The sequence below is a fragment of the Ornithodoros turicata genome, chromosome 6 (assembly GCF_037126465.1).
Source record: "Ornithodoros turicata isolate Travis chromosome 6, ASM3712646v1, whole genome shotgun sequence".
Lineage (NCBI taxonomy): Eukaryota > Metazoa > Arthropoda > Arachnida > Ixodida > Argasidae > Ornithodoros > Ornithodoros turicata.
The window spans coordinates 67,101,120-67,114,466 of NC_088206.1; the positions used below are offsets into that span (position 1 = coordinate 67,101,120).

Consider the following 13,347-nt stretch of genomic DNA (forward strand, 5'->3'; position numbering starts at 1 on the left):
GAAGTTTCATCATCAGACGACGCGATTTGTTTTAGTGCGTGTTGCGATTTCGTGACAATATTGCTAATATTTTCAACTCTGAGGCGAACTCGAGATGTCTGTTGTCATCGAAACAACCCTCGGAGACATCACCGTCGACCTCTACACGGATGAACGTCCCCGCACTTGCCAGAACTTCCTCAAACTCTGCAAACTCAAGTACTACAATCTCTGCCTTTTTCACAAGATCGAGCAAAATTTCATCGCTCAGTCTGGCGATCCAACGGGGACAGGTCGAGGCGGCGAGTCCGTATATGCTAAGCTTTACGGCGAGCAAGCCAAATACTTCGAAGCCGAAACAAAGCCGCGGCTGCGGCACACCAAACTCGGGACTCTTTCTATGGTAAACAACGGCGACAACATGCACGGTTCGCAGTTCTTTTTGACACTCGGCGAACGCCTCGACTCGCTTGACGGCGTTCACGGCGTCTTTGGTGAAGTCTCGGAAGGCGAAGAGACCCTCGCGCGTCTCAATGAAACTTTCTGCGATGCATCCGGTAGACCTTACCAAGATATCCGCATTACTCACACTGTTGTGCTCGATGACCCTTACGACGACCCTCCAGGTCTCGACCCTCCGGACGCATCTCCGAAAGTCACACCGCAAGCGTTACTCAGCGACCGCATCGGAGCCCACGAAGTCATCAACGACGCGGGTGGGAAGACCATGGAAGAAATCGAAGAAGAGATTCAAGCCAAGGAAGCCAGGGCAAGAGCCACAATCCTAGAAATGATTGGCGACCTTCCGGACGTGGATGTGGCGCCCCCTGATAACGTCCTTTTCGTCTGCAAGTTAAATCCCGTCACAACGGATGAAGACCTCGAGATCATCTTCAGCCGATTTGGTGAAATTAAAAGCTGCGAGGTTATCCGTGACCGAAAGTCTGGGGACTCTCTCCAATATGCTTTTATTGAGTTTGTGCGACAAGAAGACTGCGAGAATGCGTTTTTTAAGATGGACAACGTCTTGATTGATGACAGACGGATACACGTCGACTTTAGCCAGTCTGTGTCGAAGCTGCGGGCTGAAGGAAAGGGCGGCGTGCAGGAGGCAGCCGAGAAGATGCTCAAGGCCGCAGCGAGACCTCGGAGAGACGATCGCTACCAGTTGATCCTAAGCGATGGTGGTGATGATGGTGATAATGAAAAGCAGAAAAAGCAGAGTGAAAAGAAACATAAGAAGCCGAAGGAAGACAGGAAAGAACGACACGCGGAAAGAAAGAGAAGCCGTTCACCTCCCGGGAAACATCGCGGCCCTAGATACGAATACGACGAAAAGCGTCGCAGTTCAAAGTACGAGCACGACGACAGTCGCGGCTCTAGGGGGAGCCACAGGTATGATCCAAGGCATGAAGAAAGGCAGAGGTCAAGGTACAACGAGAGGCATTACGTTAAAGAAGACAGAAGAGACGACGGGCGCAGGCCGACGAAATATGAGAGCAAACACAGGTCAAGGCATGATGATGATGGTTATCGTCACACCAAAAAGGACTCCACTCGTCACAGACGGTGATGATGCACACACTTTATGACATCGGCAAAACAGATTATGTATAGAGTGAACAGATTCTTTGAGTCCCAGTCACACGGTGTCGTGGAGATCTCGGAGGGGAGTCGCAGCCATATTCGCAACCATTCCTTGGGATACCACAAAATTGGTGGTACCCCTTGGTACCTTTTTTGTTTTTTTTTTAATGTATAAGTAGTCACCTTTTGTGGTATCCCGTGGTTTGATTAAAAATATGGAAGTTGAAGCTCATGGAAGAACACTTGGTCACCAATACATATCCATGTGTTTGTACATACCGGGTTCATTAAAGCACGCAGAAACCTTATACATACTTTTGCCCCGCTTCATGGTTTCTTTCCTACGTCGTTTTTTTTCTTCTTCTCGTTTTTCAGCTAACTCTATGATTCAGGCACACAAGGAACTCAAATTTCAACAAAAAAAACGTCTTAGGCAAACAGTGCAGGCTTTTGGGCAAGGGGACTGGCCCGCGCCAAACATTACGTCTCGTATGCCGTCCTGCTCATAGATTGGCCTTTCACCTAAAAGATGGCACTAACAGTTTGTCAAAACATGGCCACTACTGCCACCTTGCTGCTAACCAACAAACTGACAAAAGAGGTTGGGCCTGTTCGGGTCGGCGCAGCAGTCCCGTGCAGGTGCGCACCGAGGGCAACAACACGCACGGCAATGTCTGTTCTCGCATCGTCTGTCGTCTGCTACAACTTGTCGGGCTGGCCGCGGCCTCCCGGCATTCTTTGGCTTGTACTTAGGGTGGTCGAGGTGGTGGTAGTTCCTGGCCAGGTGGTCAGCCCGCCGAGGACCTGCTGGGATTGGGATACCGCCACAGGGATGGTGATGAACTGTTGCGCTGATGAACCTGCAGGATACCGCAACGAGCAAATTTTACAAACTGTGATCCTTCCTTCTTTGTTTGTAATATTTGTAGGTGTAAAAAAAGCGGTGAAATGCCTCTCCACGATTTTTTTTTTTTTTCTGATCTGCGAACACACTACAAATCCTCCGCTCCTTCAGAGAGCATGTAACTGAACCACGACTCACTACAGGATTTCCCGGTGATTTTAATCCAATCGAAATTAATCCACGTGCCATGCAAACTTTATGGGGCATGGATTAATCTAGCTGGCACTTGGATTAAAATCGCCGGGAAAACCTGTAGATTATAACGACCATGTCATAGGGACCCCTTCCCAGCGGAAGCTAGCGGTGGCACTACTCATCCGCCTGGGTTATTTCTTCCTCATCTTCTACAATGCTTTGTACTTCAGCTTACCTCAGTATTTTTGTATACAAGGGAGATGCTTCTTTCTAAAGTTGATTATAATCATCATTCTACGCTTTTTCGTAGGAGCTGTTGCTGTCGTCTGCTACGGTAGCCTTACGTCTGCTTCTGCGCGATCAAAATTCAAATTTCCATTGTCCAATCATGATGTAGATCTCGCGGGCCAGTGAGTAGCGCCCCTAGAGGATCGTGCGGACAGGCTCCTTATAGGGGGGTTGCCGATTATGACGTGGTCGTTATAATCTTGTAGGTCGTCAACTGAACGAGGGTAGTCAATGCCGATCAGATGACTCTTGACGTTGGCCGGTGCCAGTGATTTCCCCAGATTCACTGCTGGGGGGGGGGGGGGGGGGGGGGGGGTAAGCTTGGTGAAGGTTCCACTTGCAGAATTTTTCTTAGACACGGAAATAATCGTGGCACAATGCTGACATATCTGGACAGCTTTCCCGTTTTATTTGTACATGTTATTAGGTTAGAACACAGTACATTAGAATACAGATTCATTATGAACGGCATTTCAACATTAAGATGCATAATCGCGCGACCGACAAAGAAAAAAGACTAGCGCCTTGTCTCACGAAGTTCAACGAACACCTAGCAACCAACGGTGAAAACCTTAGACGAAAAAAGCAGAATAACTCGCTTGATTGAGTTGGGCGCAAATGGTTCTTGATGATCCACATTGAGTTTGCGTGCCCGCACGCATTTTTGCTTGTATATGCGCAATATATGCATTGAACAGTCACTTTCAAATGATGTTGGACAAATGCATGGTATACGATAATCTGCATGTCTGTGGTCCTACAGCCCAAGTTTGACAGTACAGGATGTAATTCGCTGTGCCGGACTCACTACCAGAACGTGTTGGTGGCCAGCTGATTGGGGTCACCTGAGAAATTTCAGGCTGGGGTGTTGCAAAAATGCAGGGGGGGGAAATCCATGGCCGGTGTGGCCGAAACGCCATAGCAGACTAACTGTCGGTAATAGCCGACTTACAGCCACCTGGCCGTGCTGCTACCTTGTTTCTGCGTAAAATACACGATAAAAAAAGGGTACTAACATTTTGGTGTCAAAGTTGAAGGTGCATTAACTATGTCAGTAAATACTTTATCTGTTGCAAGCACATCTAATGCCCCCTGCCACACGGGCTAATTCAGTATCATTTTTGTGAAGTGCACTTCTCCCAAGCAAACGTCACTTTCACTACATGTTTGCTACACGGCTTAAATGAGTGTCACTAAGCGATGATGGCAATTACGACAGATAGGAATCAACGGCGGCTAAATTTTTAGGCGTGCGCCACAATACCACTTCCTGCAAATCTTCTTCCAACATCAAACAAATATACCTCAAGCACGTGCCACAACAAAAATCGCCGCCGCCAGATCCCGCACCGTTTTCACAGGCTGTTAATCAGAGAATAAGTGACACGTTTCTGCGTCACAGTGTCACACTGTACTAAAATGAAATAAACACACTGTTGAAAATACTTAGATAAGGTTAAAATCTGGGCAGGTTGGTGAACATCATAAAAATCGATAAAACCCTAGTGCAAGGGGAGATGTGCCCCTTGCCGAGTGCCACTAAAAGATGGTGTGTGACAGCGCAAGAATGATGCTATGTGCAAGTGTCACCCTGTGAAAGTGGCACTAAATTAGTCTGTCTGTACAGGGTATAAAAGATTCAAATTGCCGTAATTTCACGCGTACAAGCCGCACCGCAGATGAGCCGCAGGGCCCGTTTTTAGGAACGTTTTGATAATTTTCTGGCAGATAAGCCGCACGCGCACTGCGGTGCAGTCCCAGAGACACTATCGGTTCTTTCTTTAAAACCAGTGTTTGAGAAAAATACCAGGGAAAAATAGTGATCAGATAAGCCGCACCGGTGGATAAGCCACAGAGCGCCCGTTAGAAAAAAAAAATCGCGCATAAGCCACGGCTAATACGCGTGAAATTATGGTACATGGACTTTCTGTAGAGTATCGAGAAGTGATGAGCCACGCCCCTTTACACAGATCTCACTAACTAATTGTGTCGCCAACGTGCATCGTGCACCCTTTGTGCTGTTAGTTGCTTAATCCTTACCAGTGGAGACATCATGAGGTGCTGTCGTCTGCCCTATGTTGAGAAGAAGCGCTTCCGTAGACGCTGCACTCCCGGGTGGGGCATACACCAGTCCCCCCTGTGGGGTGTGGTACACCAGGGTACCCGCCGGTACCATGGGGAGGGTCACGGAACGTGCCCCCGTACCTGCAACCATTGTTGGTTCAATGGATAGTGGCCAATCGGGATAGAATGCTAATAACTGACCTTGCGGAGCCAGTGGAGGGGGGGAGGAGCTGTTGTGGCTAGAATTCTCGCTCTCACTGTCGTCATCGTTGCCAAGGAGACTGCCAAAGAGTGCCTTCGACTCCTGTAGAGAAAATAGTCCCCATAAATTATCTTCATGCAACTGCATAGGTGCTGGCACAGTGGCAATATGAGTTATCATACATTTCTCTGGAGGGCAGACATGGGCACGTTCTCTAATAACAACAATTCTTCTCAGTCTTCATTATTTGGCTGTTATTATTAGTTGTTAGTACTTGGTACTGATTGTTCTATTTTAGCTCTCATGTTTTCGTTCCCGTTTTTCCTGTTTCTTTTTGTTGTTTTTTTACCGGAGTAGTCCGTCTAGAGGGTTTGAAAAATGAATGTTCACAAACTTTTCCATTGCATGACGTCAGGACCAGCGTCTACAGGGGGGGGGGGGGGGGGGGGGCAATGGCCACCCCTGAACGCGCCAAAAAGACAGACATCTGACGGCAAGATTGCGGGGAGGGGGGACGCAAATTTCCCAATTGCCCCCCACCCCCGGAAGCGAAAAGTAGACGCCGGCCCTGCATAGTGCTTTTCTTTTTTTTCTTTTTTTTTTTGCAAATAAGTGACTGTGCTACAGTTGCCAGATGCCACAAAGGTGTGCGACCGATACTGAGGACTGTTTTGATATAGAGGGCGTCCTTCTGTTTTGTAGCGATAGCTGTACGCAGAGAGTCCACACACAGAGTCCGCAGGCCGGTGCGAAAAGGCGTGATTTTTTAATATCCTGTACGGATTTATTCTAAATAAAAGAAACTATGAGAGCAGCATATAGTTGACCTTTTTGCAGTTAAGTTGTACGACATCCTCCCGAAGAAATTATGTCCCTACAAGATCAGTAATCATTTAAAATTCATTAATTAACTCTTTAATTTGAGAATTTCGAGCAAAAGCGAGACATCAGAATGGGACACAATCCTCGTTGAAGGCCATTCAGTGTTTAAAAAAAATCCTGAAACGCGCACGTGCGTTGACATATCATTCGCCAGTTTTTCACATGCAAGTGAACCGAAACTGCGGCGACCCGGAGCGCAGGGAGCACGGCGCTCATTCCACGTGAGAGGGCCACGTTAGTCGCTTTCCGACCCAATCCAATCCAATCCAAGCCTCAGTCAGCGATGGTGATGTGCTCCTGAGGCGCGCTGTTTTGGTTTCGGCTCAGCTGCATCTAGCGAAACTCAGCGAAGGAGATTTCACGGCACAAGCTCGTTTCAAGACTTTAAAACAAGAGAATGGCTTCTGGCGAGCATTGTCTCTTATTCTGCTATGTTGCTTTTGCCCAAAGTTCCCTAATGAAAGACTTCTGAATTTTAGGTAATTAGTCAGCTTGTAGTTGCATACTCTCTCTGCAAGGATAGCGTTCGCATATAACTCAACTGCAAAAACGACATATATGCTACTCTCAAACATTTTTTAAATAAAAGTTCTGTAATTCTCGTCGCGGCTGCGAATATTGGCTATAAAAGTCAATTAGAAATAACTGGCTGCAAATTTAATTCAGACACTTTGCGTTGAGACTCTCAGCAAAAAGCATCTGACAGTGTTCGTACAGTTCTTGTTTGGGTCCCGGCCACGGAGCAGGTCGTCCGGGCTTACCTAGAACGTCACATTTCATTGTCGTCTGCGTCAAATGACCCACCAGGAAAATTTGAAAAAATGCGTACACGTCGGATGTAATAAACCAAGAAGGCAAAGGAAAAGAGAAATGCCGAAGAAGAGCTGCAACGCTGCAACGATTCCTCACTTGCACCTAGATCCGAAGTTTGGGGTAAATAAAAAGTTGTCCCCGCAACACTGTTCTCCATTCCCCCTTCGCATAGCAGACGACGAACTGTTGTCCAACTTGTCTTCCAGATGCGCAAAGGCCCGCTTTCTTCGCCCACCTGTTCCGCTTGCGAAAAGTAAAACTAAAGACAACACGAATCGCGTGTGATACATGTATAATGTTGGCAAACTTTCCACATCCCATGCGTAGCGGGCACGACGCCAAGGCAAAAAGCCCGGATGCCTCACTCAAAATGGCCGCCCTCTTAGCTGGCACAGCACCACTATCCACGGAGACCCCGATAGAACCACACACCACCACCCACAATGTTCGTGCGTGTCCAATCGGAGATCACGGCGAGATTATATCAATTATTCTCGTGACTAATTAAACATAATGACGGTAAAACAAACCTGGCACCGTGCCTGTACAAGCGAGTGAAAATTTTATATGTCGTTATCGCACGATTACTGCGGCATATTTTATGCAAGCCCGCCCCGTAAGGTTATTCAGTCGATATTTGTCGAGATCACCTTGAATTTTACACATCTCTATCCGATGTTGTAACCTTCGACATACCGTGCGACGTATAATTACGTTCGCAGGGGAGGAAGAAGACCATTTTTCATGAGGTGGAACAAAGTTATTATGAACGGAGCTGCATGCATGAAATCATTTCTGGGTTACGCTGCGGCATAGGTAAGGTTGTTTTGCAATTCATTTTCTCGCCGTGCTGTTGTTCTATGGGACATTAGAGAGACGTCCGTTAACTAGCTGAGGAGCTTTTAGAGACTTCTCAATGGAGTCGAGGTTTCAGTTTCATACTCATTGAATCCGAGAAGTGAAAACCATATTCATAACCAAGTTAAGCATCACCTTGCACACATTTATTTTTTATCACCCACCGCGAAGAAATCCTGCCATCAGTTCAATATCTCCTTTCTTCGTAAGTAATAAATAATTTTTTTTCTTCGAATAAACAACGAATAAATGTTGTTGCCACAATCTTCTCATTGAAATTATTTTTCTGATCATCCTCTGCATATATCACTGTTGGGTGAACCCAAAAATAGCTTCGGGACGAATAGATATAACGGCAATAAAATGTTTGTCCTTCGAAAGGTTCCCAACAATAAAATTATTTTAATAAACGACAACGTTCAGAAATAGCATTCTATCTCATAAGCAGTTAGCAGACGACACGCACTCCCTGCTGAAACAAAATCACGCTTGACAGAACAGACTTTCGCCCTAGCCAATGAGACACGTGCCAAGCAAATAACGTGATTATAATATTCCTCCAATGCCAGGTGAATCGGAGATTGAAATGAGAAAAGGAAAGGGCTCGACGGTCGCATAAAACGCAAGCAGAAGACGCGAGCTCCTCTAAGCAGACGACATTCTCTAACCATGGCTAGTGGGGAATGTCGTCTGCTGAGAAGGTCACATATTCAAAACAATGCGTGGCGTGCCAGTAAAGAACGAAATGATTACAATGTCAAATAAAAGAGATAAAAAAAAAAGAGGATAAAATAGAAAGCTCTCAGAAGACGGCGTCTCTTTCGTGCCCGACCGCATTCAGTACTAACAAAATTCACGCTTCATAGCGCACGGGCTTTCATTCCAGCCAATGAATCACGTGTCAGATAACCCACTCCAGAATGCGAGAGCTGTCAGACGACGTCAACCAAATGCTTCTGCATTGATTTTGTTCTTCTTCTTATTTTTTTTTTTTTTCTGTCGTATTTCGTTTTGTTTTACACCCCGACTGGTGTGACATCATCAGTCAACTAGTGGATTGCGTAACGTCCCGCCATTCGATTCTAGAGGGGTCCTGAAAGGCTTGAGGAGCTCGCGCTGTCAAGGTCTGTTTGCAAAAGACATGCGAGAGTGCCGAATGTCGTAGGTGTCATTCCTTTTTTTTTTTTTTTTCTGTGCGTGTTTGTTTTGCTACAAGCTTTTCGAGTGTGTGTCAGAGAATGAAATATAATAAAAAACGCAGGAGGGGTAGCAGATTTCGCACGCTAGTTGAAATGCGGCACGACAACTTCGACACCGATCTGTCTACGAAGAATTAAAAACCGAAGCGAATCTTTACAGGGAGATTACGACAGCAACTGGTCTGAAGTATTATTTCTGTAAGTACGAACCCGTCCCCCTCCTAGGGTCACCGAATGTCGCAGTGATGACTGATGACTAGTTATATACCCACAAGCATTCTTTCTTGGCGTCTGCGGAGGAGCCAACGCGGTATCAGAAACGACGACATCCAGCTCACCAGCGGAAGCGAGCGCTTGCCAACTATGATATTGCTAATGATGAGCAAACATAAACTTTAAACAGGCGAAACCACGATAATGCAAATACTAGCCCATCAGACCTTCCATCTACCGCCTGATACGCGCTATCGAAAGATATAACACAGTCCCTTCAGCCAAACCGGAAATTGCAAGTCTGTTGCCAGCATTACACCCCCTTTGAAATCTCTCCCCTTGAGCGAGGGAGAGAAAGAGCAGCCCCACTTCCGGAAATCATCCTCAATAATTTTTGCACTGCTGCGTGTCAAAAAGGGTGACGTCACTGGTGACCCCTTGAACCCCAAAGAGAGAGAGGGAAGGAGCGAGAGGGACAGAGCACAGCCTCCTATATCATCCGGGGGAAATCTCACCGGGGTAGAATGCTGGAAGGTTTCTGCGTTTTCTTCCCTCTGCTGCAGCTATGCGTTGGGGAGTTTGTTCCAAATCGGGCATAGCTAAGTTTGTCCTGGAGCCGACACCCGATTTGGGCACGGGGCTACGCAGCCGTATTTGGCCCCGACCCAGGGCCTTTTGCGGCACAGCTACCCGAGAAAAACATGCAGCTCAAGCATCATCACCGGAAACCAAAAATTTTTAATGGCACGCATCACGCTGCAGACGAAGTCCAGCTTCGACTGCAGCTTAAAATCCAGCACATCGCCAATAAGGCGAAAAAGAAAGAGCAATGAGACACTGCAGAGTGTTCTTCCACGAACAACAGCAAATGAACGTTCATAAAAACTCCCGAACCAGCGCTGCTTTTCGCACACAGCGGGCGTCTGGCAAATTATATGTCGTCTGCTATGAGCAGAGTCGTCTGCTTCCTTCACGAAACCGAAAACAAAAACTAACAAACTCCCGCTACCGTTCGTACTGTCGCAATAAGTAGACGCTTGTGTTTTCGGGCTTGGTACCATGAAAAGTCGAGTGGCGAATGTGGGTAAAAAATGGTCAGTTTCATAATAAGACGATGTGCGATCAAAAGATAACTCCAGATGAAGAAAAGCGCTGTAACACACACCTTCCGGGGTCTCTTCGGGATCTCATTGGCGAATCTTGTTTCCCCCTGTTACCTTTTCACTTTTGTATTTTTAGCTCTCCAATTTCTCATGCGTATGAACGGATATGAAAGGTGTTCTACTGAAAACACAAGAGTCCAGATACATGCGACTTTTTGCACACAACTAAAACACACAATGCCGCACACCACGATAACTCGTCTGCTAACCTTAGCTGCCCTCAATATTCGCAGATACTATATTTAAAAAATAAAAATAATAGAAAAAGAAACAGACATGGCCTGCCTGTAACACAAGAACATGACAGAATGTTGGCACTTGTTCAAATATTTGACGGAATGTCTGTTAAGTAGTCAAGCAAGCGAAGTCCTGCTTCGCCTATCCGAAAGGCACAAACACAACACTCCCCGGTCGATGTGCGACGTCCCTGTCGATGTCCAGACGGGGCAACCCAGCAGCCGTGTGTCGTGGCAGTGCAGTTCAGATCAGATCATGAAAAACGGGGGTAATTTCTCGTCTTCTTCGGGCATCAGGGCCAGGAGCTGAAAGGGTGTTTTACCGACGTAAAGGGTTGGGTCAAACACCGCCACGGCACACCGCCGCCCTGGCGATATCTTTTTTATTATATATTTTAGAGGGATGCTTACATCGTTCTGGCAGTGCAACAGCAACGGGAAAAAAGTAGGTTATCTACGAACGATATGCTGTCCCGTATGTACTCCTTCATGAAACAAAAACGCGCGATATGCATACTTGATAGGCAGGAGGCCTTCGAAGAATTCGTCGTCTGCAATTTTTTTGAGTGGACGACAAAAGCTGCACGCTAAAGTAAAATTTAAAAAGTAAGGCTGTCATCCTTACAATCATTATTATTACTAATCTTTCATTGTGATTGCCGACGGCGACATTGCGCCACGCCTGCTCTGATTCTATGTTATGCTTTCATAATGTGTTCGATTATTGGTCATCCATTCCGCGAATAGCTACTCTTATCGCGCGAGATTCTTTGTACTGTGCCATCTAAGATTCTCAGAGCAAGACCACACCGTGTTTGATAAGGGCGTCAATTTTACACTGATAAGCCGGTTGACATGGACATGTGATTCTGGTCTGCATCCTGCTACGCTGGATAAAACTTCCTGGAACTTCATTCAGAAGCAGACGACACAGATAATGTACAAAGCAGATGTCAGCTTCCCTACGAATGACATTCCCCAAATATGTTTACCTTTTTGGTCTGCTTGACCATTCGTGAAAAATTGAGGCTTTAATCCAATTAAATAACCGTAGGCCATCAACACCATCGTCCATCATTCAATAAGGAGACCGCCTCCATCTCCGTTGCTATATGCACCGCCAGCCAATGAAGCAGAGTAGGCTCTAAAGCAGACGACAGAACGCACCTTGTTTTCGCAGTCGTCTGACACGCTGTATGTGAGTTCTGTTTCTTCAAACCCAGTGGCGCTCATGCGTTGGTCAGTGGCGCCTGGTCCTGTGGCCTGTATCTGTCCTGACGCAGGCGGGTCGGGAGAGTTGAGGCATGTCTGAATGAGGGCCTTGCCTGCCTCCGACGTGATCATGGGCTGAAGCTTCCGCGTAGCGAACGTGTACACATGTCCAGTCTCGGACGCCACTAGAAGCATGACTTGCGTTCCCGTAAGTGTAGACAGCTCATAAGCCTGGTTGGTTAGAAAGAAGAGCTCGTTCGGGAACATTTGCAAACACCAGATAAGAGAGTAACTGATAAAAACAGAGCATTATTTCTGTCGATAGCGATACCTGCCGTGCAGCTACATGACGAAGAGTTGCGATACAGCTGCATGGCTTCTATGTTTTTGTGTGTGATTATGTTACATTTCAAAGTTCATTTTACACGACTCTACTTAGCAGACGAGCATTGCATACATCAGCTAGGGAACAGTCGGACTGACACTCAGTTGAGGTCTATACAGCTGCCTTCTTGATGTTCAGAACCAAACACACCTCGCAAGAACTAAAAGTTCGTCCCCTAAAGTTTGTCTAAAACATCGCACTATCAGTAATACAGCCTCAAACATCCATACCACGTGCTGAAATAGTCGCAAATTTACTCACAAGTCAAAACTTTGTGCCTTTTTATCGCAGCTGGCGGATGGGCCCATCCCACACCACCTGGGTTGGGCGGGTCCCCGCCGAACAAGCGCCCACCACACATGTGCAAGAAAAGCGGCCTAAAGCTCGATCGGACCTCCCTTTCAACATTTTACAAGCTCAAATACCTCTCCTAGACACCGAACAACATTATCCATCAGGTCAAACGCCCGTATCACGAGTGATAGGCTTTAAAATCAGCATCGCGACAACAGATGGCCAACTACATCTCCGCTTCCTCATCACAACGAAACAAAAACAGTTTAATGTGGATAACAAACGATACCCTTGCACACGCGCGAGCAATCGCAGACGACACAGAAATCGTAAAATATGCTTATCTAAAGCAGACGACTCACCTTCTTCATAATGCCGGTTTTTCGTTTACTAAACGTTGTATACCGCCGTAACTTATTGTCGATGAATTCCATCTTGATCTTGACGCGGCCTTTAGTTTTTTTGCCATTCGGCGGAGGGACTTTCTTCGGTGTTGGCTCTGTTAACTGTACGTCGTCTAAACTAAACGCAGCATCGTCGGATGTCCTTTTTCCGGACATGATACTGTCGAGCACGGAGGAATCTGCTAGGAGATGCGTGTCAAAGGGCGAAAATCCCAAAGCTTTGAGCTCCTCATGGTCACTGGTGGCTTGCATGTTGACGAGGCGACACTGTCAGTAGAGCAGATGCCGTCTGGGCATCTTTAGTGGGCCTCCGATTGACGGTCAAGCACCATCTAGCACAATTTACAGCGACACACACACACACCCACGTACAGCAAGCACACCAACCGCGCGATTCCCCTCACAAAAATCCCTCCTCGCACTCGGGCGCACTGTGTGTGCACTACGTTCGTCCGCCGAGTAAACTAGTTCTCAGCATATCTGCGCAATAGCTGTTTCTCAGTATTTGTACAACGTATTCTCGTCTCCA

At 46.8% G+C, this 13,347-nt stretch overlaps 2 protein-coding genes across 2 annotated transcripts; one reads left to right on the forward strand and one right to left on the reverse strand.

Moving 5' to 3' along the window:
- Positions 1–1,876, forward strand: LOC135397117 (peptidyl-prolyl cis-trans isomerase sig-7-like). Its single transcript, XM_064628466.1, has one exon. It carries the CDS (start codon positions 95–97, stop codon positions 1,550–1,552), a length of 1,458 nt encoding a protein of 485 aa, XP_064484536.1. The 5' UTR covers positions 1–94; the 3' UTR covers positions 1,553–1,876.
- Positions 1,545–13,265, reverse strand: LOC135397120 (serum response factor homolog). The gene is made up of 5 exons (XM_064628469.1): positions 12,777–13,265; positions 11,691–11,966; positions 5,159–5,261; positions 4,934–5,098; positions 1,545–2,426 (listed from the first exon to the last, which is right to left on the reverse strand). Exons 1-5 carry the CDS (start codon positions 13,068–13,070, stop codon positions 2,266–2,268), a joined length of 999 nt encoding a protein of 332 aa, XP_064484539.1. The 5' UTR covers positions 13,071–13,265; the 3' UTR covers positions 1,545–2,265.
- Between the last annotated feature and the right edge of the window lie 82 nt (positions 13,266–13,347).